The sequence below is a fragment of the Vulpes vulpes genome, chromosome 11, assembly GCF_048418805.1.
Source record: "Vulpes vulpes isolate BD-2025 chromosome 11, VulVul3, whole genome shotgun sequence".
NCBI lineage: Eukaryota > Metazoa > Chordata > Mammalia > Carnivora > Canidae > Vulpes > Vulpes vulpes.
This window is the reverse complement of record NC_132790.1, coordinates 36200683-36225453: the sequence shown is the minus strand read 5'-3', so window position 1 is coordinate 36225453 and position 24771 is coordinate 36200683. Positions and strand designations below refer to the sequence as shown.

General features: G+C 40.5%; 2 protein-coding genes and 1 pseudogene across 3 annotated transcripts; 1 reads left to right on the top strand and 2 right to left on the bottom strand.

The window, feature by feature from the left end:
- Positions 1-564: 564 nt before the first annotated feature.
- Positions 565-9825, bottom strand: TMEM126A (transmembrane protein 126A). Of its 2 annotated transcripts, none has more exons than XM_026015276.2 (5): positions 9575-9825; positions 7198-7328; positions 3458-3651; positions 1425-1539; positions 565-806 (listed from the first exon to the last, which is right to left on the bottom strand). In XM_026015276.2, the coding sequence occupies exons 2-5, from the start codon at positions 7287-7289 to the stop codon at positions 614-616; spliced, it is 594 nt and encodes a 197-aa protein (XP_025871061.1). In that variant the 5' UTR covers positions 7290-7328; positions 9575-9825; the 3' UTR covers positions 565-613. The 2 variants fall into 2 exon arrangements, with proteins under 2 accessions (XP_025871061.1, XP_025871062.1); XM_026015277.2 differs by having other exon boundaries at positions 7198-7296; positions 9575-9699.
- An 11169-nt stretch (positions 9826-20994) lies between these two features.
- LOC112932306 (ubiquitin-conjugating enzyme E2 N-like) lies at positions 20995-21623 on the bottom strand. Its single transcript, XM_026015226.2, has one exon. It carries the CDS (start codon positions 21605-21607, stop codon positions 21149-21151), a length of 459 nt encoding a protein of 152 aa, XP_025871011.2. The 5' UTR covers positions 21608-21623; the 3' UTR covers positions 20995-21148.
- Positions 21624-22911: 1288 nt separating this feature from the next.
- Positions 22912-24198, top strand: LOC112932316 (elongation factor 1-alpha 1 pseudogene; annotated as a pseudogene).
- The last annotated feature ends 573 nt before the right edge of the window (positions 24199-24771 follow it).

Sequence of the window (24771 nt, the reverse complement as noted above, 5' to 3'; positions counted from 1 at the left end):
GAGGAAGGTTAAATATATTCTAAATGTCTATGGATTAATAATACCTATGGAAAGAATGATTTGGGGAAACAAAGTGAACATTTTCTGTAGTGAACTAATCCTCATCCCCTCCTCCTGCTTGGATTCTTTTTTTTTTTTTTAAAGATTTTATTTATTCATAAGAGACAGAGAGATAGGCAGAGGGAAAAGCAGGCTCCCTGCAGGGAACCTGATGTGGGACTTGATCCCAGGACCCAGGGTCATGCACTGAGCTGAAGGCAGATGCTCAACCACTGAGCCACCCAGTCATCCCTTCCTGCTTGGGTTCTTAATGAGGTCTTTAGTAAAAACTGCTGTATGGTTACTTTTCCTGTGTTACAGACCAAAATGTGCTTAATGTAAAGGCATGGAGCAAACAAAATAGAAGAGAATATTGGGCAAACTAGAAAAGCTCTATTCTTTTTTAAGGGGAATAGCCCTTACTAGTATTCAGCCTTTTGTTGTTGCCCTTTGTAGCCTTATGTTATAGGTCCTAGAATTGTACCTCAGGTGATTACAAGTCTGTGTTTATTCATACACTTGACATTTATTCATACATTACAACTTTATTTTTGTGTACACATTTGTTTAACTGTCACTGAATTTCTAGACCAGGTTCAGGTAACTGAAGGGCCTTTATAATTAGTTTATATTGTCTAGATCCAAGGTATGCTGCAAACACAGTCTGGAGTAAAATGGGAAACAACATCTTTCTAAAGACAGGCTTAGAAATTCTAGTCCAGTAAGTTAAGATGTTTCCTTTCTCTGGTAGCAGGGCTGACTCATACCTATAAGAAAACATGGAGACAGTCCTCTAGAAGATAGTTTTATCAAATAGCAAACCTATGTACAATATATATTAATCCAAGAAGTGTTAAAATAAAAGTAGCTTAGGTAAAGATTAAGGTAATTCAGTTATTCTCTTTGATGTCTATTGGTCTTTAAAACTGTACTTCTGTTTTCTTTCGTCTCCTCCTCCACTTCACCTCTGAAGGCTCATACAGCTGATAGCTTGATAGAAGAGTTCATCAGAAAATAACTGAATTATACTGGCTTATTGCCAGCCATTTTGTGGGAATTTTCCTTTAGTGGAATTACTCAAAGTCGTAACATATAATTAGCTATCATTGCTAGGCACAGTACTGTTTGTAGCTTTGTTGGCATTCAGTACACAAGTTAAGGTTAATAACCTGAACTACACATGCAAGAGGTATGTATAATGGGATCAATTTCTAGAACAGTTTTCAAATTCTTGAGAAGTAATATTACTTATAAAAAAAAAAGTAAGTCAAAAAACTAACATTGCCTTAAAAGCAGAAAATATATCTATTTTAATTTGTACATTTTCTAGGTAATCATTTATATTTGAAGTTTTTTGATGATTATAAGTAAAAAAAGAATCTCACCTGGCTGCTAGGCCACCATTCACAGGTATAGCCAAGAAAACAGGGTACAGACCACCAAAGACCAGACCAACCAATCCACTCCGTGTTATGGTACAGGTTTCACAATTCAAATCACCTAGGAAATAAATCAGTTCTGAAATGATAGTCAAACATGGTTTAAAGAATGCAAGGTCATCTTAAATGTGTCACAGATACTCAATTTTTAGGCAGCAAATGCAAATCTTAAGGTATGTCGGAAGGTATAATTATATGTACAGACAACCTAAAATAGCTAGGAATATCTGATAGAGGATTTTTTTTTTTTTAATTTATTTATTCATGAGATACACAGAGAGAGGGAGAGAGAGGCAGAGACACAGGCAGAGGGAGAAGCAGGCTCCATGCAGGGAACCCGACGTGGGACTTGATCCCAGGACTCCAGGATCACGCCCCAGGCCAAAGGCAGGCGCTAAACCGCTGAGCCACCCAGGGATCCCCTGATAGAGGATTTTTAATCTCAGTCTGTACTGCTTCTACCTTTCTGCATTTGTATTGGCAAACCTGAGCTAATATTTTTCTGTCTGTAAGAAACTTTTAACCCATGGGAATTTTAAAAAATAATTTGTACTTTTTTTTTATATTATATAGTGTGACTATTTTTTATAGAATTCTTTTTTCATTTCCAAATTAGTGTAAGCTATATTAAAAAAAGAAAGCTAAGTTAGTAACTTATGTTTTACTCAGTCTGTTCAGTTCACTGGGTGGTAGATAGCCCTAGGTCATAAAGATTCTTTCCACACAGATGATGGGGATTCAAGCAGTTTAAGCCAATTAAGCACTTAAGAGAATTTAAATGGATAGTGTCTCCCATCTTACCATCACCTATGGTAATAGTATTTTTTATGTGAAATTAATAAAAAAAGAAGTTCATAATTAGCTACAGGCATGCCTCATTTTATTGTGCTGTACTTTATTGCCCTTCACAGATAATGCTTTTTTTTTTTTTTTTTTAAATTAAAGGTTTGTAGCAATCCCTTTTGAGTCAAATCTGTAGGCACCATTCCCAGCAGCATTTGCCCATTTCTGGGCAAATGTGTCTCTGTCACATTTTGGTAATTCTCATAATATTTCAGACCTTTTTATTATTATATTTGTTATCATGATCTGTAATCAGTGATTGCCACATGCTGAAAGCTCAAGTGATGGTTAATACTTTGTAGCAATATTTTCTAAGGTATTTACATTGGTTTTTAGACATAATACTAGACACCCTTTAAACAGATGATATAGCTTATTATAAACAGCTTTAATATGCCCTGGGACATAAAAAAATTCATTTGACTTTACTGTAATATCCACTGTATTGCAGTGGTCTGGCAAATCTGCAGTATCTCCAAGGTATGTCTAAACTCCGAGCACTCAGCACATACATTAAAACTATCAAAAGGAAATCAAGTCTGCATATATTCGATAATTCTCGTATGTATATATCTAATGCTTTGAAAGATTTACTATGAAAGTCTTTTTCCCATATATATATTTTTAAAGATTTTATTTATTCAACAGAGTGAATGACAGCACATGAGCAGGGGCAGAGGGAGAGGGAGAGGGAGAAGCAGGCTTCCCTGCTGAGCAGGCTCCAACCCAGAAACCCTAGGATCATGACCTGAGCCGAAGGTAGAAGCTTAACCAACTGAGCCATCCAGGTACCCCTACCATAAGTGTTTTGTCTTGAGGGACTTCCCGATACGTTTTTTAAAAAAACTAAGGCAGTCAGCATTTAAAAATATAAAGTCTGCAAATATTTCTTACTTTAAGTATTCTAGGAAAAATAGGTAAAGTATTTAGAATTGCCATGTATGTGTATTTTACTTGTAGAGAAGACTGCTAATATGAACTGCCACTTTACAAAGGCTAGCACATTTCAGCCTTACCCATTCACTGACTATGATATGGCATATAGCTAGATACCTGATGTAAATATTGAAGGATTAGTGTAAGGTGCAAATAATATACACCAAAACAAATTCTAGTGATAGTGAAATAGGATTTACCTGTATTCAAAGGTAAACTTACAAAACCTTTGTAAGATGCATGAGCCGTCAAAAATGGGATCACTGCCATTGGTAAGCCAGCAGCTATACGAGCCTGTGTCACATTTAAGATGCGTCGAAAAAGACTGTTTGCTATTAGACCACAGAGAGCAGCATTAAGTCCAATATATACTGATCCATTTTCAAACAGATTCCTGAGTGGCGACAAAAAAACATTTTGGGAGGGTACTATATTTTGTGAACTGTCCAACAATTGTATGTTAAAGTCCTTAACAGGACTTTAGGAATAACAGGATACAACATTTATCCCTTATATATAGCCCCATAAAATGAAAACCTTTAAAAATAGTGTTTTATTTTTTTAAAAGATTTATTTATTCATGAAAGACACAGAGAAAGGCAGAGACACAGCCAGAGGGAGAAGCAGCCTCCCCACAGGGAGCCTGATGTGGGACTGGATCCCACGAGATCACTCCCTGAGCCAAAGGCAGATGCGCAACCGCTGAGCCACCCAGGCGTCCCTAAAATAATGTTTTACATACAAATTTTTATTTTAAACCTTTTGAATTTGGTCAACACTTAAGGATAGAGTGATACATTCAGATTTTGCTAAATGTATTTTGTGATTCTGTAAAAGATTAGTATAGAAATTTTCCAACTATATAATGGGGAAGAGCTTCAAAGAGTCTTATATGAATACCTCTCCTTTGGGTTCCCTCAATACCCAATACTTTCCTCTCTAGCACAACAGATGATAAAGTGGTACTATCTTATCATCAGTGATTTATAATGTCAGGCTTCCCCACTAGTCTTCAAGTAAATAACTTGAGGATAGTGGATATAAAGATCTAGTCATTTTGCTTTCATTAGCACCTGACACCTAAAAGGCATTCAGTAAGGTGGAGCTAATTATGTTTCCTTTCACTTTACCCTGAAGCATTAGAGTCCAGGACAGGGAAGTGGAGGAATTACTTGCATTTACGGGATACTATATGCTAGGTACTTTACAACCTATAGAAATAAAGAATAAATTGCTGTTTGAGTTACTAAGTAGTATGGTTTTTAGCCAAGGTATGTATGAGTTTTAAAATGCATGTTCTGTGCTTTCTTTCAGAAGAAATGATACCTAAACTTAATGCTAGATACTGTACTCCAAACTCTTCAGCCTACCACTTAACTTTTTTTTACCACCTGCTTTGCCATCTACAACACAGGCATCAGTCTCTTAAATTTTTCATTACTTATTTAGCCAGACTAGCCACACAAAACCCCCCTAACCTTTATGGTTAACGCTCATCTTAAAACAGCTTTTCTAGGAATTCCGGAGTTTCCTATATTTTATAATGCATTATTTTCCTTACCTGTCACTTTGCAATCATAATGGTGCTTGTCATTCAATCATTGAGCAGATTTGATGCTGAAGTCACAAAAAATTATTTTCTACATACAGCAGACTTGATGCTGAAGTCACAAAAAATTATTTTCTACAAAAATTATTTTCTACCTTCAGTGTTTTCATAGTTTATTACTGGAGGATGACAGACATGTGAACATGAGATATAACAAATCTACTGAAATCGTAATGGAAGTACAAGAGAAGAGGTAGTTTAAAAACTTAGGGTACACAAGATAATATTTAAAAAGTTAGGAGAGGGCAGCCTGAGTGGCTCAGGTTTAGTGCCGCATTCAGCCCAGGGTGTGATCCTGGAGACCCAGGATGGAGTACCATGTCAGGCTCCCTCTGCCTGTGTCTGCCTCTCTCCCTCTCCCTCTCTGTCTCTCATGAATAAATAAATAAAATTAAAAAATAAAATAGATACATGAATGAAACATGAACTGTAAGTGGCAATGAAATATACGGTACATATAATTACTTTGTAGATCAGAAACTGAGGTTTTTTGATAGTTTTATATACCTGAGGACTTTTCAAATAACTATTATATAAGAAAATAGGAACAGAGGAAAAGAGGGAATAAGGCAAAGATGATGAGACATTGTCACCTGCCCTGTTCTGGTTCCAATGTTTGAGAGCAATTTATTACCTCCAAACTAAAGCTTACTTTGCAGTTCCAGCTTACTTCCACACTGTTCTTCTCTTCTACTTTGGTGAAAGTACCAGTGATAGCGCCTGCTCTTTTCTCTTCAAAGCTGCCACCATTGACCTTATTCCTATGTTAGTCTTTCTGGCGCTCTACCTTATTTCCTGGAAACGTGGACATAGGCCCTTTTTTTGCTTGAAAAGTTGTTCTGTTATCTACCTTAGGAAAACCACTAAAAAGGATGTACAGTGTGTGTGTGGAGGGGGAAGAGCCATAGGATATAAACCTTATGAAATCTCACCAAGTTCTTATTGTTGCCCTTGGTTTATAGGTTCTCGTTTGTTGAGACGGTGAGTGGCGGCAAGACTGGAATTTACTCAGGACAGTAAAATAAAACCAAAATGCATTTTAAATCCTTCAAACCCTTACCACTCACCAAGATTATTATGCCAGTTTTCCTACTGGTCTTTCTTTTCTCTCCTACATTAAATCTATTTCCCAAAAGCAACTGGAATGTTCTCTAGAAATGTTAGCTGGGTCATACCGTTCCCTGCTTAAAACTCTTCCTGTTCCTTCAAACTTATGCCTATTTCCCTGTACTTCGGTAGCACTGGTTCCTCAGATATGATCAACTCTTTGCTATCTTATGGCTGAGGCATATGCCATCCTCTCTGCCTTAGATCTGTCCCCAAAACCCCTCCCTAGGCTGACTTCTTTTTTTAAAATCCTTTTTGGCCTCATAATTTCTCTTTTTTTTTTTTTTTTTTTAAATTTTTATTTATTTATGATAGGAACACAGTGAGAGAGAGAGGCAGAGACACAGGCAGAGGGAGAAGCAGGCTCCATGCACCGGGAGCCCGACGTGGGATTCGATCCCGGATCTCTAGGATCGCGCCCTGGGCCAAAGGCAGGCGCCAAACCGCTGCGCCACCCAGGGATCCCCATAATTTCTCTTTAAATGGAATCTAGTCAGAGAAGCCTTCTTGCTAAGGAAGTGCACTATAGTTTACTCAATGTTGATTGAGTATGATTCCTATATACTTCAAAGATCAGTATGATTCCTATATAGCTTTTTCTATTTAATGATAGAGATCTTTTAGCCATGATCCCATCTCTCTGGCCCTCCTTGTCTAGTTATGTGTGTTATATGGCACTCTCTTGGACTGTTAGACATAATAATAGAAATGAACTGACAAGACAATTTAAAAGCTATTTTGAAGGTCTGTTATTTAGATGAGTTCATAAATGTTCACATTTTTTTTTAAAGATTTATTTATTAATTCAGAGAGAGCGAAGAGAGAGGCAGAGACACAGGCAGAGGGAGAAGCAGGCTCCATGCAGGAAGCCCGATGCGGGACTCGATCCTGGGTCTCCAGGATCACACCCCGGGCTGCAGGCGGCGCTAAACCGCTGCGCCACCAGGGCTGCCCTAAATGTTCACATTTAACAATATTCGAAGCCAAATGGAAAAACTGAGAATGATCATATAATTAAATCCAAAGATATCAATTCTAGCCTTGACCACAAGCAAAATAGTTAATCTCTTTTGGTCTCTCAGGTTTTTTCAATAAGGCAAGAAAAAGAGCTCGGTTTCTTTCTGATGTCCTATGTTTATATTTAAACCAAATAAATGTGAGATAATGAACCAATTATGAAAATCCCCCTGGTAAAAGTATTTTTAAACTAAGAAGGCATCTTACCTTTCTGCTTCTGGGAGTTGGCTAATTTTCCTGGTTATGATATTGAAAATTAAGTTTTCTTTGGCAGTATCATGTGGTTCATGATTTTCCATCTTGAGCCTTAAATTAAAATATCTTTCAATAATATATATCTATAGAAAAAACAACAAAATGGCTTATAAAAAGCTTTCTAAATACCATAAATATTTAATTTAAAAATTAGCTATATTTGATTCATAATCTGAAAAATCAATGCATACACATCATACCAAAAAAATACATTCTAAGTGAAATAGAAACCAGACATGCAAAACAACCCATAAAACTTCTAGGAAATAAAGAATATCTTTATAACCCTTAAACATATTTCTTAATTTGCAAATAGCACTGAACATAAAACTAATATTAATATTAGTCAATAGTTAATATTGATCAATAGATACTATAAAGATCTATATAAAGCCAGAGTGGGAGAAAATGTCTACAATATAACTGACAAAGGAGCAGTTAGTACCCAGAAAATGAAGAAATGCACATCATCAAGAAAAAGGCAAACAACTCAACACAAAAACTGGCAAAAGGTTTGAACAGGTACTTTCACAAAGAGGGAAGCAAACAGCCAATAAACATGAAAATATGCTTAACCTCATTATAATCGGGAAAAAAATTAAAAACAGTGACAGGTTAGGTAAATTAAAACCTAACAATTTCAGTTACTGGCAAAAATGTGGGGTAACAAACTCATGAGCTGCTGGTAGACATGTACATGGTACTCATTTTGCGTACAACTACTTTGGAAAAAGAATGAGGTATTATTTAGTAGGTAGAAGAAACATTACCAGTTTCACTTATACCCTAAAGTAGAAATTAGCAAACTTTTCAAAAGGGCTACACATAATAAATATTTTAGACTTTGCAGGACACATACGGTTTTTGTCAAAAAGGACGGGAGTTCCTTGATCCTTGCACTAGTTGGAGTGAATGCAGAGTAGAGGGATGGTGAATTGGGAGTATTAAACCGAAGATTTAGCTCATCAAGCAAGGTTTTTTTTTTAAAGATTTTATTTATTTATTCATGAGAGACACAAAGGGAGAGAGGCAGGGGGAAAAGCAGGCTCCACGCAGGAGCCCGAAGTGGGACTCGATCCCAAGACTCCAGGATCAGCCCCAGGCCAAAGGCAGGTGCTAAACCACTGAGCCACCCAGGGATCTCCATCAAGCAAGATTTCAGGGTAGCAGAGTCAAGAAAAGCAAAAGTTCAGAAATAACAGCAAAATACAACATAGTTTTATGAAATCAGATTTTCGTGATTTGTTATCCATTTGCTACAAGATTAATTTACAACACTGATTTACTGCTGGGTACCAGATCATTTGGAACATGTTAAGTGAACTGAAATTTCATATCCTTAGATTTAATAAATACAATGTAGACTTAAAAATGTACATCTAGGTTCTGGGACGCAGACTTCTTGATGGACTTGGTTACAATACTATGAGAGATACAGTATTTGCTGCCCCCTGCAGGAGCTTTGAATGATTATGTTTGGAATGCGTGTAGAAATACATAAATTCAGTATACACAGAGAAAGTGTGTACAGTATGCATGTCTGAAATAAAAGTTATTTCCTCAGAAAGCCCTGCCTGATGTTATCACTAGTTTTATATTTTATGCTCTGCATACTGGTGAGGTTCCAAGTTCTAGGAACTAGCCATTTCTAAGGCGTAGTTTTTAAGTCTCCCTAATTCAGTAAAAGTTTCACATGGCAGCCTGCAGTAAGACGTCGTGCCTCTTATTAATAAATCCTTTAATTATTTATTTATTTATGATAGTCACAGAGAGAGAGAGGCAGAGACATAGGCAGAGGGAGAAGCAGGCTCCATGCACCGGGAGCCTGACATGGGATTCGATCCCGAGTCTCCAGGACCACGCCCCCGGCCAAAGGCAGCCGCCAAACCGCTGCGCCACCCAGGGATCCCCTCTTATTAATAAATCCTAATCCAAGACAATGCCACCTTTAAATACCACAAACATTTCCAAAGGCTTTTTTTTTTTTTTTTTTTTTTTTTTTGCATTGGCTCTCTTTGTCCCTCAGGTTAACTCTCAGGCAAGGCGTCAACTGGGTCCTCTGAAAATTAAGTTAGGCCAAGGTCATCCTGGACACTGGCAGTAAAACTGGGGTTAAATTCAAGCGCAGGCGTTTATTTTTCCTCTTGGCTTAGTGTAAATGTAAGCTCGTCTAGGGCGTGAAGCGACGAGACGGTAGGGCGCCCTCCCCTCCCCCACTTCCGACCCAGGCCCGGGGTCTCGGTCCCGCACTGCCGGCGACCAGCCTGTCACCGCGCTGTGCTTCTCCAGGTATGCGGGCACTTCACGCTCTCCCCCGGAATGCCAGTACCTTAGGCTTCCCTCTCGGCAGTCGGTGCCTCCGCCAGTCCTCCTCCGCCCGCTCGGGGCTCACTCCAACCTCCGCTCACCTCGCCCGAGCGCAGCCATCTTTGGCGGGCACGTGACTCGGCGGCGCGCGCGGGCGGGTCGGGCTCTGCGGATGCCGCTGGCCGCGGGCGCCACTTCCTGGGCTGCGGACTGAGGGGTTTGGGTCGGCGCGGAGCGGAGGCCTCAACGACCAATCCCCGCCTTCCGGGACGGAGCCTGTGGAAATGGAAATTTGGGGTTCCTGCTCCTTTCACTGAAAACCTACCTCATTACCTCAGCTTCTGGCCAGCGGAGTCTCCCTCGTGTGTGGGCGTGGGGTATATGGAAACTGCACGGCCCTTGGCCGCAGGATGGGTATACTCAGTTAAAAAGAAGTAAAAAAAAAAAAAAAAAAAAAAAAAAAAAATTTTTTTTTAAAGATTTTTATTTGTTCATGAGAGACAGAGAGGGGCAGAGGGAGAAGCAGGCTCCCTGTGGGGAGCCCGACGCGGACTCGATCCCAGGACGGTCGGGTCACCACCTGAGCCCAAGGCAGACGCTCAGCCCCTGCGCCACCCAGGCGCCCCTGGGCTGAGGTTGCGCTGCGGTTTTTCATTCTCCCATGCACCTCAGCTCCCTGTGCTGTGTTGTAATCTGGGAATTATCCTGCCACAATCTGAGGCCCTCAAGAGCAAGCAAGAGATTTTTCTGAGGATCCCTCGTGCCTGCAGAGCACTGCTTATAGGAACAGGGTTCGCTGAAGGTGGGGAAAGAAAAACGAGAGAGCGAGGGAGTTAGTGGCTTCCTAAGTCAGAACAATCGAGAACCAAAGTTTTGGAACGAGCGTCAGTTCTCATCCCCACAGCTTCTTTTCTCGTCTATAAAACGGGAGGGGAAATAACACTCTCCTTGTTTGTTTTGTAAAGTTGTGAGGATCCTAAAAGTGCCGCTAACAAGGTTGCCTTGGAAATCACTGAGCTTTATCAAGGAGAAAGTACTATTCAAGATAAAGGAGGAATTTTCATTGGCGAGGTGAGCAGAAGAGCCCTCAAAACCCCTTTGGCTGTGAGGAATGTAGCCAATGTCAAATCATCGCTTGTCAGTATAAAACATCCTCAGATTCCAAGGCAGAAAGTCAGCCTGTGCTCCACCTGGAAAGTTTCCCAGGTAAATGCAGGGACAGTTTGCCCATGTGAATACTTGTTTCCATTTCATATGCTTTTTCCAATTTAATTTTTAATTATTTGAAGCTAATTTTGAAGTTTATAAATGTTCATTGTACAGTATCTACAGCATGCCATCCTGAAATAATAAAAGCAATTTAGAATATTGAGATTTTATAAAAATCAGTTCTTCACAAGACAAATGTCTGTTTCATCTAAGTTCTCAAAGTATTAGTTTAAGATTTTCACGATATTTCCTTTTTTTAATAAATTAATTTTTATTGGTGTTCAATTTACCAACATACAGAAAAACACCCAGTGCTCATCCCGTCAAGTGTCCCCCTCAGTGCCCGAACCCATTCACCCCCACCCCCCGCCCTCCTCCCCTTCCATCACCCCTAGTTCGTTTCCCAGAGTTAGGAGTCTCTCATGTTCTGTCTCCCTAATATTTCCCACACATTTCTTTTCCCTTCCTTTATATTCCCTTTGACTATTATTTATATTCCCCAGATGAATGAGAAATTACACTGTTTGTCCTTCTCCGATTGACTTACTTCACTCAGCATAATACCCTCCAGTTCCATCCACGTTGAAGCAAATGGTGGGTATTTGTCATTTCCAATGGCTGAGTAATATTCCATTGTATACATAAACCACATCTTCTTTATCCATTCATCTTTCATGGACACTGAGGCTCCTTCCACAGTTTGGCTATTGTGGACATTGCTGCTAGAAACATCGGGGTGCAGGTGTCCCGGCGTTTCATTGCATCTGAATCTTTGGGGTAAATCCCCAACAGTGCAATTGCTGGGTCGTAGGGCAGGTCTATTTTTAACTCTTTGAGGAACCTCCACACAGTTTTCCAGAGTGGCTGCACCAGTTCACATTCCCCCCAACAGTGGAAGAGGGTTCCCTTTTCTCCGCATCCTCTATAACATTTGTGGTTTCCTGCCTTGTTAATTTTCCCCATTCTCACTGGTGTGAGGTGGGATCTCATTGTGGTTTTGATTTGTATTTCCCTGATGGCAAGTGATGCAGAGCATTTTCTCATGTGCATGTTGGCCATGTCCATGTCTTCCTCTGTGAGATTTATCTTCATGTCTTTTGCCCATTTCATAATTGGATTGTTTGTTTCTTTGGTGTTGAGTTTAATAAGTTCTTTATAGATCTTGGAAACTAGCCCTTTATCTGATACGTCATTTGCAAATATCTTCTCCCAATCTGTAGGTTGTCTTTTAGTTTTGTTGACTGTATCCTTTGCTGTGCAAAAGCTTCTTATCTTGATGAAGTCCCAATAGTTCATTTTTGCTTTTGTTTCTTTTGCCTTTGTGGATGTATCTTGCAAGAAGTTACTGTGGCCAAGTTCAAAAAGGGTGTTGCCTGTGTTCTCCTCTAGGATTTTGATGGAATCTTGTCTCACATTTAGATCTCTCATCCATTTTGAGTTTATCTTTGTGTATGGTGAAAGAGAGTGGTCCAGTTTCATTCTTCTGCATGTGGATGTCCAATTTTCCCAGCACCATTTATTGAAGAGACTGTCTTTCTTCCAATGGATAGTCTTTCCTCCTTTATTGAATATTAGTTGACCATACAGTTCAGGGTCCACTTCTGGGTTCTCTATTCTGTTCCATTGATCTATGTGTCTGTTTTTGTGCCAGTACCACACTGTCTTGATGACCACAGCTTTGTAGTACAACCTGAAATCTGGCATTGTGAGGCCCTCAGCTATGGTTTTCTTTTTTAAAATTCCCCTGGCTTTTCGGGGTCTTTTCTGATTCCACACAAATCTTAAAATAATTTGTTCCAACTCTCTGAAGAAAGTCCATGGTATTTTGATAGGGATTGCATTAAACGTGTAAATTGCCCTGGGTAACATTGACATTTTTACAATATTAATTCTGCCAATCCATGAGCATGGAATATTTTTCCATCTCTTTGTGTCTTCCTCGATTTCTTTCAGAAGTGTTCTATAGTTTTTAGGGTATATATCCTTTACCTCTTTGGTTAGGTTTATTCCTAGGTATCTTATGCTTTTGGGTGCAATTGTAAATGGGATTGACTCCTTAATTTCTCTTTCTTCAGTCTCATTGTTAGTGTATAGAAATGCCATTGATTTCTGGGCATTGATTTTGTATCCTGCCACGCTACCAAATTGCTGTATGAGTTCTAGCAATCTTGGGGTGGAGGCTTTTGGGTTTTCTATGTAGAGTATCATGTCATCTGCGAAGAGGGAGAGTTTGACTTCTCCTTTGCCAATTTGAATGCCTTTAATGTCTTTTTTGTTGTCTGATTGCTGAGGCGAGGACTTCCAGTACTATGTTGAATAGCAGTGGTGAGAGTGGACATCCCTGTCTTGTTCCTGATCTTAGGGGAAAGGCTCCCAGTGCTTCCCCATTGAGAATGATATTTGCTGTGGGCTTTTGGTAGATGGCTTTTAAGATGTCGAGGAATGTTCCCTCTATCCCTACACTCTGAAGAGTTTTGATCAGGAATGGATGCTGTATTTTGTCAAATGCTTTCTCTGCATCTAATGAGAGGATCCTATGGTTCTTGGTTTTTCTCTTGCTGATATGATGAATCACATTGATTGTTTTACGAGTGTTGAACCAGCCTTGTGTCCCGGGGATAAATCCTACTTGGTCATGGTGAATAATTTTCTTAATGTGTTGTTGGATCCTATTGGCTAGTATCTTGTTGAGAATTTTGTTCTGCATCCATGTTCATCAGGGATATTGGTCTGTAATTCTCCTTTTTGGTGGGGTCTTTGTCTGGTTTTGGAATTAAGGTGATGCTGGCCTCATAGAACGAATTTGGAAGTACTCCATCTCTTTCTGTCTTTCCAAACAGCTTTAGTAGAATAGGTATGATTTCTTCTTTAAACGTTTGATAGAATTCCCCTGGGAAGCCATCTGGCCCTGGACTCTTGTGTCTTGGGAGGTTTTTGATGACTGCTTCAATTTCCTCCCTGGTTATTGGCCTGTTCAGGTTTTCTATTTCTTCCTGCTCCAGTTTTGGTAGTTTGTGGCTTTCCAGGAATGTGTCCATTTCTTCTAGATTGCCTAATTTATTGGCGTATAGCTGTTCATAATATGTTTTTAAAATCGTTTGTATTTCCTTGGTGTTGGTAGTGATCTCTCCTTTCTCATTCATGATTTTATTAATTTGAGTCTTCTCTCTCTTCTTTTTGATAAGGTTGGCTAATGGTTTATCTATCTTATTAATTCTTTCAAAGAACCAACTCCTGGTTCTGTTGATCTGTTCCACAGTTCTTTTGGTCTCGGTTTCATTTAGTTCTGCTCGAATTTTAATTAACTCTCTTCTTCTGCTGGGGGTGGGGTTTATATGCTGCTTTTTCTCTATCTCCTTTATGTGTAAGGTGAGCTTTTGTATTTGAGTTCTTTCCAGTTTTTGAATGGATGCTTGTATTGCGATGTATTTCCCCCTCAGGACTGCTTTTGCTGCATCCCAAAGATTTTGAACGGTTGTATCTTTATTCTCATTAGTTTCCATGAATCTTTTTAATTCTTCCTTAATTTCCTGGTTGACCTTTTCATCTTTTAGCAGGATGGTCCTTAACCTCCACGTGTTTGTGGTCCTTCCAAACTTCTTGTTGTGATTAAGTTCTAATTTCAAGGCATTATGGTCTGAGAATATACAGGGTACTATCCCGATCTTTTGGTATTGGTTAAGACCTGATTTGTGACCCAGTATGTGGTCTATTCTGGAGAAAGTTCCATGTGCACTTGAGAAGAATGTGTATTCAGTTGAGTTTGGATGTAAAGTTCTGTAGATATCTGTGAAATCCATCTGGTCCAGTGTATCATTTAAAGCTCTCGTTTCTTTGGAGATATTGTGCTTAGAAGACCTATCGAAGGTAGAAAGAGCTAGATTGAAGTCACCAAGTATAAGTGTATTATTATCAAAGTATTTCTTCAGTTTGGTTATTAATTGGTTTAAATATTTGGCAGCTCCCACATTCGGGGCATATATATTGAGGATTGTTAAGTCCTCTTGTTGGATAGATCCTTTGAGTATGAGATAGTGTCCCTCTTCATCTCTCACTATAGTCTTTGGGGTAAATTTTAATTTATCTGATATGAGGATGGCTACCCCTGCTTTCTTTTGAGGACCATTTGAATGGTAAATGGTTCTCCAACCTTTTATTTTCAGGTTGTAGGTGTCCTTCTGTCTATAATGAGTCTCTTGTAGACAGCAAATAGATGGGTCCTGATTTTTTATCCAGTCTGAAACCCTGCGCCTTTTGATGGGGTCATTAAGCCCGTTCACATTCAGAGTTACTATTGACAGATTATGAGTTTAGTGTCATCATGATATCTATTCAGTCCTTGTTTTTGTGGATTGTTCCACTGAACTTCTTCTTAAAGGGGAATTTTAAGAGTCCCCCTTAAAATTTCTTGCAGAGCTGGTTTGGAGGTCACATATTCTTTCAGTTCCTGCCTGTTTTGGAAGCTCTTTATCTCTCCTTCCATTCTGAATGAGAGCCTTGCTGGATAAAGTATTCTTGGTTGCATGTTCTTCTCATTTAGGACCCTGAATATATCCTGCCAGCCCTTTCTGGCCTGCGAGGTCTCTGTGGAGAGGTCTGCTGTTACCCTAATATTCCTCCCCATAAAAGTCAGGGACTTTTTTTCTCTTGCTGCTTTAAGGATATTCTCCTTATCTTTGGAATTTGCAAGCTTAACTATTAAATGTCGAGGTGTTGAATGGTTTTTATTGATTTTAGGGGGGGATCTCTCTATTTCCTGGATCTGAATGCCTGTTTCCCTTCCCAGATTAGGAAAGTTTTCAGCTAGGATTTGTTCAAATACATATTCTGGCCCTCTGTCCCTTTTGGCGCCCTCGGGAACCCCAATTAAACGTAGGTTTTTCTTCCTCAAGCTGTCATTTATTTCCCTTAATCTGTCTTCATGGTCTTTTAATTGTCTGTCTCTTTTTTCCTCAGTTTCCCTCTTTGCCATCAACTTGTCTTCTATGTCACTCATTCGTTCTTCCACCTCGTTAAGCCTCGTCGTTAGGACTTCTAGCTTGGATTGCATCTCATTTAATTGATTTTTAATTTCTGCCTGATTGGATCTAAATTCTGCAGTCATGAAGTCTCTTGAGTCCTTTATGGTTTTTTCTAGAGCCACCAGTAGCTGTGTAATAGTGCTTCTGAATTGGCTTTCTAACATTGAATTGTAATCCAGATTTTGTAACTCTGTGGGAGAGAGGACTGTTTCTGATTCTTTTTTTGAGGTGAGGTTTTCCTTCTAGTCATTTTGCTCAGTGCAGAGTGGCCAAAAACAAGTTGTATTGGGAAAAGGAGAAAAAGAGAGAGAAGGAAAGAAAAGAGAAAAAGAAAAAAGAGTAAGAAGAAGAAAAGGGAAAAAGAAGAAAAAAGACAAAGAAAAAGAAAGAAAGGAGAAAAAAAGGGGGGGGTGGGGGAAGCAATCAGAAATCAAAAAGAAAGAAAGAAAAAAAAACACAAAACAAAACAAAAAGAACAAAAAACACGTGGGAGTATCTTCTGATTCTGTATACTTTAAGTCCCTTGACTTCCTCTGGAACTGGTCCGTCTCGCTGGTCTTCTGGGGGAGGGGCCTGCTGTGCTGATTCTCAGGTGTTAGCACTTGGGGGAGCTGCTCTGCCCCCTGCCTGGTGCAGGGCCCAGTGGGGGTTGTTTACCCCGTGAGGCTCCAGGAGGAACAGCCACAGTGGTGGGAGCAGCTCTGGATTCATCTCCAGCAGTAACTCCGGGGCTCTCCATCTGCAGGGCCTGGAGGCTCCGGGGCGGGGCCGCTGATCTGCTCAGTCCAGGCAGGAGTGTCCTCGCTGTCCTGGGCCCTCCCGGCCTCTGCCTGTCCCGGGGGAGGCCGGATCCTGGGCTGTGTCCCGGCGCCCTGTGCTCTGGGGCCTGCGCTGTTGGATTCGCGCTCCCGCCCCGCAGCCCCCTCCGCGGAGCCGCCGCCCGAGCCCCTCCGAGCTGCTCCGGGTCCCGCCGTGCGCGCTGCAGCCCTTAGGGAGCTCGGCGCACTGTCCCGGGGCGCAGGTGCATGTTAGTGTCCCAGGGAGCCCGAGGGCATCCTCGCTCTCCTGGGTCCTGCTCTAACTCCCTGCGGGCCCCTTTCCACCCCGGAAGGTTGGTGCAGCTCCTGCTTCTCCAGGACGGGGGCTCTCCTGTCCTGGGGACACTCTCCCCGGCCTCAGCCCGGCTCCTCGCGGCCCCTCCCCCTTGGAGGCCTTTTGTGTCTTTATTTCTTTTTCCCCGTCTTCCTACCTTGATAGAAGCGCGAACTCTTCTCACTGTAGCCTTCCAGCTGGTCTCTCTTTAAATCTCAGGCCGAGATTGTAGATTTTCAGGATGATTTGAAGGTTATCTAGGTAATTTGGTGGGGACAGGTGACTTGGGGACCCTACTCTTCCGCCATCCTGCCCCTCCTCCCACGATATTTCCTTATTAGCCTATAAAACCTGTAGAATCTGTAATGAGGCCACATCTCTCTTAATATCTGTCATTTATCTTCTCTTTTTTAGTGTCTGATCAGTTCGACTAATGGTTTGATTTTTTCAAGTAACCAAATACAAACCAAGTTTGTATTTTTTTTTTTTTCATTGCTTTTTTCCCCCTCTTAATTGTTTTCTGTCTTCAATTTGATTATTTTCTACTCTGATCTATATTATTTGTTTTCTTTTTCCTGCCTGGGATTTAAGTAGCTCCTCTATTTGTAATTTCTTTCTTTCTTTTTTTTTCTTTAAAGATTTTATTTATTTATTCAGGAGAGACATACAGACAGAGGCAGACTTAGGCAGAGAAGCAGGCTCCCTGCGGAGACCCGATGCCAGGTCCATGCTTTGAGCTAAAGGCAGAGGCTCAACTGCTGAACCACCCAGGTGTCCCTATTTGTAATTTCTTAAGGAAGAAGCTGAGGTCGTTTGATGTGAGATCTTCCCCCTCCCCTTAAAAATACGTGTTTAGTGCTATGAATTTCCCTCAACTACGGTTTTAACTATGTCCTACAGATTTTGAAATGTTTATTATTTGGATTTGGTTCAAAACACTTTCTAGTTTCTTTTGCTTTTTTCTTTGTCCCATGAGTTTTTTAGAAGTGTATTAGTTTTCTAATAGCTCCAATTTTCTGGGTACCTTTCTGTTACAGATTTCTAATTCAGTTACATTGTGGTCACAGAATATAGTTTGTATGATTCGAATCCTTTAAAATTTATTGATATTTATAGCCCAGATTCTGGTCTATGTTGACAGACATTCCATGTATTATATGTATATATATTTTTTAAGATTTTATTTATTTATTCATGAGAGACACAGAGAGAGAGGCAGAGACACAGGCAGAGAGAGAAGCAGGGTCCATGCAGGGAGCCTGATGTGGGACTCGATCCTGGGTCTCCAGGAGCATGCCCTGGGCCAAAGCAGGCACTAAACTGCTGAGCCATCCAGCGATCCCCTCCATGTGCAATATAAATGAATTTATATGCTGCTGCTGTTGTGCCAAGTGTTCTGAACATCAGTATATCAAGTTGGTTGATAGCATTGTTTAAGAGTTTTTTTTTTTTAACTTTTTTTTTAATCCCTTCTGAATTGCTATCAATTTGTTCTATCAATTACTGAGAGGTTGTTGAAATCTCCAGCTATTATGGAAATTTTCCATATTTCTCCTTTCACTTTATTAGCTCTTGCTTCATTTATTTTGAAGCTCCACATGAAATGAATAAACATTTAGGATAAACTGATACCTCTATGATTATGAAATAATCTAAATTCTTGGTAATATCTTTTGCTTTGCAATTTAGTTTGTCTGGTATTAATATAACCACTACGATAGCTTTTTATTTTTATTTATTTATGATAGTCACAGAGAGAGAGAGAGAGAGAGGCAGAGACACAGGCAGAAGGAGAAGCAGGCTCCATGCACTGGGAGCCCGACGTGGGATTCGATCCGGGGTCTCCAGGATCGCGCCCTGGGCCAAAGGCAGGCGCTAAACTGCTGCACCACCCAGGGATCCCTACAATAGCTTTTTAAAATTAGTATTAATATGACATAGCTTTTCCCATACTTATTTATTTATTTATTCATGATAGACATAGAGAGAGAGAGGCAGAGACACAGGCAGAGGGAGAAGCAGGCTCCATGCCAGGAGCTCGACGCGGGACTCGATCTAAGACTCCAGGATTACGCCCCAGGCCAAAGGCAGGCACGAAACCACTGAGCCACGCAGGGATCCCCTTTTTATTTATTTTTTAAAGATTTATTTATTTATTCATGAGAGACAACGGGGGGGGGGGGGTGTGTGGGTGCAGAGACACAGGCAGAGGGAGAAGCAGGCTCCATGCAGGGAGCCTGATGTGGACTTGATCCTGGAACTCCAGGACCATGCCCCGGCCTGAAGGCAGGTGCCAAACCGCTGAGCTACCCAGGGATCCCCATTGTTCCCATTTTTAAATGAATGGTTCAGTAATGTTAGGTATATTCATAGTGTTATGCAACAGATATCTATAACTTTTCTTCTTGCAGTATTGAAACTTTACACATTAAATACTAATTACTTCTCTCTACTCCCTGCCACCCCCCCCCCCCCCCCCACCCTACCCCCAGCCTTTGGTAACCACCTTTCTACTTTCTTGCTTCTATGGGTTTGGCTACTTTAGACACTTTGTATGAGTAGAATCATACGTTATTTGTTCTTTTGTGACTGACTTATTTAAATGTTCAACCATTTTATAGCATGTTATAGGATTTCTTGCCTTTAAAAAAAAAGATTTCATTTATTTGACAGAGTGAGAGAGAAAGATAAACCGCATGAGCACAAGCAGGTGGAGAGGCAGAGGAAGGGGGAGAAGTAGGTTTCCTGCTGAGCAAGGAACCCCACCTGAGGCCAGGACCCTGGGATCATGACCTGTGCCGAAGGCAGACACTTAACTGACCGAGCCACACAGGCACCCCAGATTTCCTGCTTTTTAAAGAATGCATAATATTCTAGCATATGTATATGTATATACCACATTTTCTTTTTCTTTCTTTTTTTTTTAATACCACATTTTCTTTATCCATTTATTCATTCGTGAAGATTTGGATTGCTTCTATCATTTGGCTATTGTGAGTAATGCTGCAATGAACATGGGTGTGCAAATATCATTTCAAGACTCTCCTTTGAATACTATTGGGTACATACCCAGAAGTGAGATTGTTGGATCATATGGTATTTCTATTTTACTTTTTTTGAGGAATCTCCATACTATTTTCCATGATGGCTACACCATTTTACACTACAGGGCACAAGTGTTTCAACTTCTCCATTTCCTCACCAGCACTTTATTTTCTGTTCTTTTGATAGTTGCCATCCCAGTGGGTATGAGAGGATGTCTTTGAGTGATTTTGATTTGCATATTCCTAATAATTAGCGATGTTGGGCATCTTTTTGTGTGCTTCTTGGCTATTTGTGTATATTCTGTATAAAAATGTCTATTCAAGTCCTTTGTCCATATCTTTTTTTTAGAATAATAAAAAATATTTTGCTAAAACATAAGATTTACAGAAGTTTCCAGACAAGCCATACAAAATGGTCACAAGCTTTTTCTTGAAGGAAGGATTCTACACTTGACAGCAAAGTCACAATGTTATTAGTGAGGGCTGTGATGTTTATTTAATGTTCCCATTTTGGTTCAAACAATCAAGCTTGTCCATCTACAGCGTCTAAATAAAGTTAGACTTGGCTAGAGAGCATATTCTAAAGAACTGGTTAGCTGCTTTTTTTTTTTTTAAAGATTTTATTTATTTATTCATGAGATACACACAGAGAGAGATAGCGGCAGAGACACAGGCAGAGGGATAAGCAGGCTCCATGCAGGGAATCCGATGCGGGACTTGATCCTGGGTCTCCAGGATCATACTCTGGGCTGAAGGCAGCGCTAAACCGCTGAGCCACCCAGGCTGCGGTAGCTGCTTTTAACCGATGCAATTAGATCACCATAAAAAGCGGGAAAGGAGCCCATAAAATTAAAATAAAACTACCTCTCCCCCTCAAAAATAATAATAAAGAAAAACACCCACAACCCCTGCAGCTAACCCTGACAACTACCTTCATTCACAGTGCTTTATACTTAAACCATGATAGGGGAAATGAATAAAAGCAGAGGGGCCACTGCTTTTAAATGTTTCACAACAATCCAGATGGTACTTCTAGCCTCTGTTTATGCTTTACAACAGTGAATCAGGACAAGACATAGATTTGCTAATGTGCATTTAATCACCAAAGGACTGAAGATGTCTGGGCTTTTATTCTGTAATGTTTCTAAGACTGTGTCCATTAAATGCAAACAAAAAAGGAAGAAGTCTTGGCAGAACAGAAGTGATGCACACTTGATGATCAGATCGATTTTAAATATTATTCATGGCATATAGCCTAGTCCATGCTCTAGCTGTTTCTATGGCTTGAGCTTCGTTGGTCTTCCACTGTTCTGCTACATCATTTGCTAACGGATCATCTGGATTGGGAGCACTTAACAAAGCCTGGATCGATAGCAGAACTGTGTGGATCTGCAATGCTGGGTACCACTTATCTTTCAAAATATCTAAACATATTCTTCCCAACTTGTCTACATTAGGATGATAAATTTTGGTCATGAAACGTACTTTAGGGGCTGCTGTTGGGTATTCTTCTGGAAGGAATAGTTCAAGTTTAAAAGTCCCTCCCTCACAGGGGGAATCCTGGGGGCCAGCAGTGACCACATGAAAATAACGGACGTTGCTCTCATCTGGTTCTGTTTTAATGCCAGGAACTGGTTCTGCCAGCAAACGCTGGGTTTCCTTGATAATCCTGCAGGGCAGCCCGGCCATCTTGTCAGACCCCGAGTTCGGCCTCTGGTCTCGACTCTCCCTTTGTCCATATCCTAATTGGATTTATTTGTTGTTGAGTTGTAGAAGTTCCCTATATATTTTGGATTAACCTCCTATCAACATATGTGATTTGCAAATATTTTCTCCCATTCCGGGGTTGCCTTTTTATTCTGTTAACTATTTCATTGACATGTAGAAGATTTTAATTTTGATATACTTCCATTTATCTATTTTTTATTTCGTTGCCTGTACTTTTGATGTTATAGCCAAGAAATCATTGCCAAGCACAATATACTGAAGTGTTTTTCTATGTCTACTTCTAGGAGTTGTATAGTTTTGGGTCTTATATTAGGTCTTTAATCACTTTGAGTTAGTCTTGGATATGGAGTATAGAAAAGATTCAAATTACAGTTTGCTAGTATTTTGTTTAGGATCTTTGTATCAATATTAAGAATATTGCTCTATGGGTTTCTTTTCTGGGATCTTTAACTTTCTTGGTTTTGATATCAGGGTAATGCTTTAATGCTGGCATAATAAAGTAACTTGGGGAGAATTCTATCCTAAATTCATAAGCAGAATTTGAGAAGGATTGGTATTAATTCCTTAAATGTTTGGTACAATTCTTCAGTGAAGCCATTTAGTTCTAAGCTTTTCTTTTTTGGGAACTTTTTAATTACAGCTTCAATCTCCTAACTAGGTATAAGTCTGTTCATATTTTTATTTTTATTTTTATTTTTATTTTTATTTTTATGAGTCAGTCTTATTGGGTTAGATGTTTCTAGGAATTTGTCCATTTCTTCTATGTTATCCTATTATTGGCATATCATTATTCATAGTAATCTCTTATGACCCTTTTTATTTCTGGGACATCGGTTGTAAGATCCCTGCTTTCATTTCTAAGCTTAGCTATTTGAGTCTTCTTTCTTATTTTCTTAGTTAATTTAACATCTGGTCATCAGCCAGATTCAGAAAGAGGACCTCAGGAAATTCTACAAGGGTAAGAAGTACAAGCCACGGGATGTGCAGCCCAAGAAGACATGTGCCATGCACTGTGACTGAACAAGCACCAGGAGAACCTGAAGACCAAGAAGCAGCAGCAGCAGGAGCGGCTACACTCGCTGCAGAAGTATCTGGTCAAGCTTTTTCCTAACGGATTTGCTGCCAGATGCAGATGTGAAAACCACCACTAAACCTAAACCAAAATGGGAAAGGAAAAGACTCACATCAACAGCATCATCATTGGACGTATAGATTTGAGCAAGTCTACCACTACTGGTCATCTAATCTATAAATGTGGTGGGATCAACACAAGAACTATTGAAAAATTTGAGAAGGAGGCTATGATATGGGAAAGGGCTCCTTCAAGTATGCCTGAGTCTTGGGTAATCTAAAAACTGAATGTGAACATGGTATCACTGTTGATATCTCCCTGTGGAAATTTGAGACCAGCAAGTATTACATGACCATCATTGATGCCCCAGGACACAGAGACTTTGTAAAAAACATGATTACGGGCACATCTCAGACTGATTGTGCTGTCTTGATTGTTGCTGCTGGTGTTGATGAATTTGAAGTGGGTATCTCCAAGAAGGGGCAGACTTACGAGCATGCCCTTCTGGCTTACGCACTGGGTGTAAAACAACTAATTGTTCATGTAAACAAAACAGATTCTACTGAGTCACCCTACAGCCAGAAGACATACAAGGAAACCATTAAGGATGTCAGGATCTACATTAAGAAAATTGGCTACAACCCCAACAGAGTAGCATTTGTGCCGGGTTCTGGTTGGAATGGTGATAACATGTTGGAGCCAAGTGCTAACATGCTTTGGTTCAAGGGATGGGAAATCATGTGTAAAGATGGGAATGACAGTGGAGCCACCCTGCTTGAAGCTCTATTGCATTCTGCCACCAGCTCATCCCACTGATAGGCCCTTGCATCTACCTCTCCAGGATGTCTACAAAATTGGTGGTATTGTTACTGTCCCTGTGAGCCGAACGGAGACTGGTGTTCTTAAACCTGGCATGGTGGTCAACTTTGCTCAAGTCAGTGTCACACCTTTGCATTTCAAAGTGTGTTGAAATGCACCATGAAACTTTGAGTCAGGCTCTTCCTGGGGACAATGTGGGCTTCAGTGTCAAGAATGTATCTGTCAAAGATGTTCATCATGGCAGTGTGGCTGGTGATAGTAAAAGTGATCCACCAGTGGAAGCAGCTGGCTTCATGGCTCAGGTGATTATCCTGAACGATCCAGACCAAATAAGTGCTGGATATACACCTGTGATGGATTGTCATACAGCCAATTGCTTGCAAGTTTGCCAGGCTGGAGGAGAAGATAGATCATCATTCTGGACAAAAGCTGGAAGATGGTCCCAAGTTCTTGAAATCTGGTAATGCTGCCACTGTTGATATGGTTCCTGGCAAGTGTATGTGTGTTGAGAGCTTCTCTGACTATCCTCCTCTCAGCCATTTTGCTGTTCATGACATGAGATGGACAGTCACTGTGGGTGTCATCAAAGCAGTGGACAAAGAAGGCATCTGGAGCTCGCAAGGTCACCAAGTCCACCCAGAAAGCTCAGAAGGCTAAATGAATATAATATCGAATACCTGCCACCCCAGTGTTAATCAGTGGTGGAAGAACAGTCTGAGGCCTCTTTGTGTCAATTGGCCATTTGAGATTATTAGTAAAAGACTGGTTGATGATAACAATGCATTGTAAAACCTTCAGAAGCAAAGAGAGGGATCCCTGTGTGGCGCAGTGGTTTGGTGCCTGCCTTTGGCCCAGGGTGCGATCCTGGAGACCCGGGATCAAATCCCACGTCGGGCTCCCGGTGCATGGAGCCTGCTTCTCCCTCTGCCTATGTCTCTGCCTCTCTCTCTGTGACTATCATAAATAAATAAAACAGAAGCAAAGAGGATGTTTTGTGGACGATTTGTTTTTGTGTGTGTGTGGCAGTTTTAAGTTATTAATTTTTAAAATAAGTAATTTTGGGCAGCCTGGGTGGCTTAGCAGTTTAGCGCCTTCGGCCCAGGTCGTGGAGACCCGGGATAGAGTCCCACGTCGGGCTCCCTTGCATGAAGCTTGCTTCTCCTTCTGTCTGTATCTCTGCCTTTTTCTCTCTCTCTCTTTGTCTATCATGAATAAATAAATAAAATCTTTAAAA

Bases quoted from the DNA above. Each gene is read 5' to 3' on its own strand.
- TMEM126A (XM_026015276.2), bottom strand. From the start codon at position 7,289: ATGGAAAATCATGAACCACATGATACTGCCAAAGAAAACTTAATTTTC. The intron at 3,652-7,197 runs GTAAGATGCCTT...GTCGCCACTCAG, and splicing joins CAACTCCCAGAAGCAGAAAG to GAATCTGTTTGAAAATGGAT. The intron at 807-1,424 runs GTGAGATTCTTT...GTTTTCTTATAG, and splicing joins AATGGTGGCCTAGCAGCCAG to GTATGAGTCAGCCCTGCTAC.
- LOC112932306 (XM_026015226.2), bottom strand. From the start codon at position 21,607: ATGGCCGGGCTGCCCTGCAGGATTATCAAGGAAACCCAGCGTTTGCTG.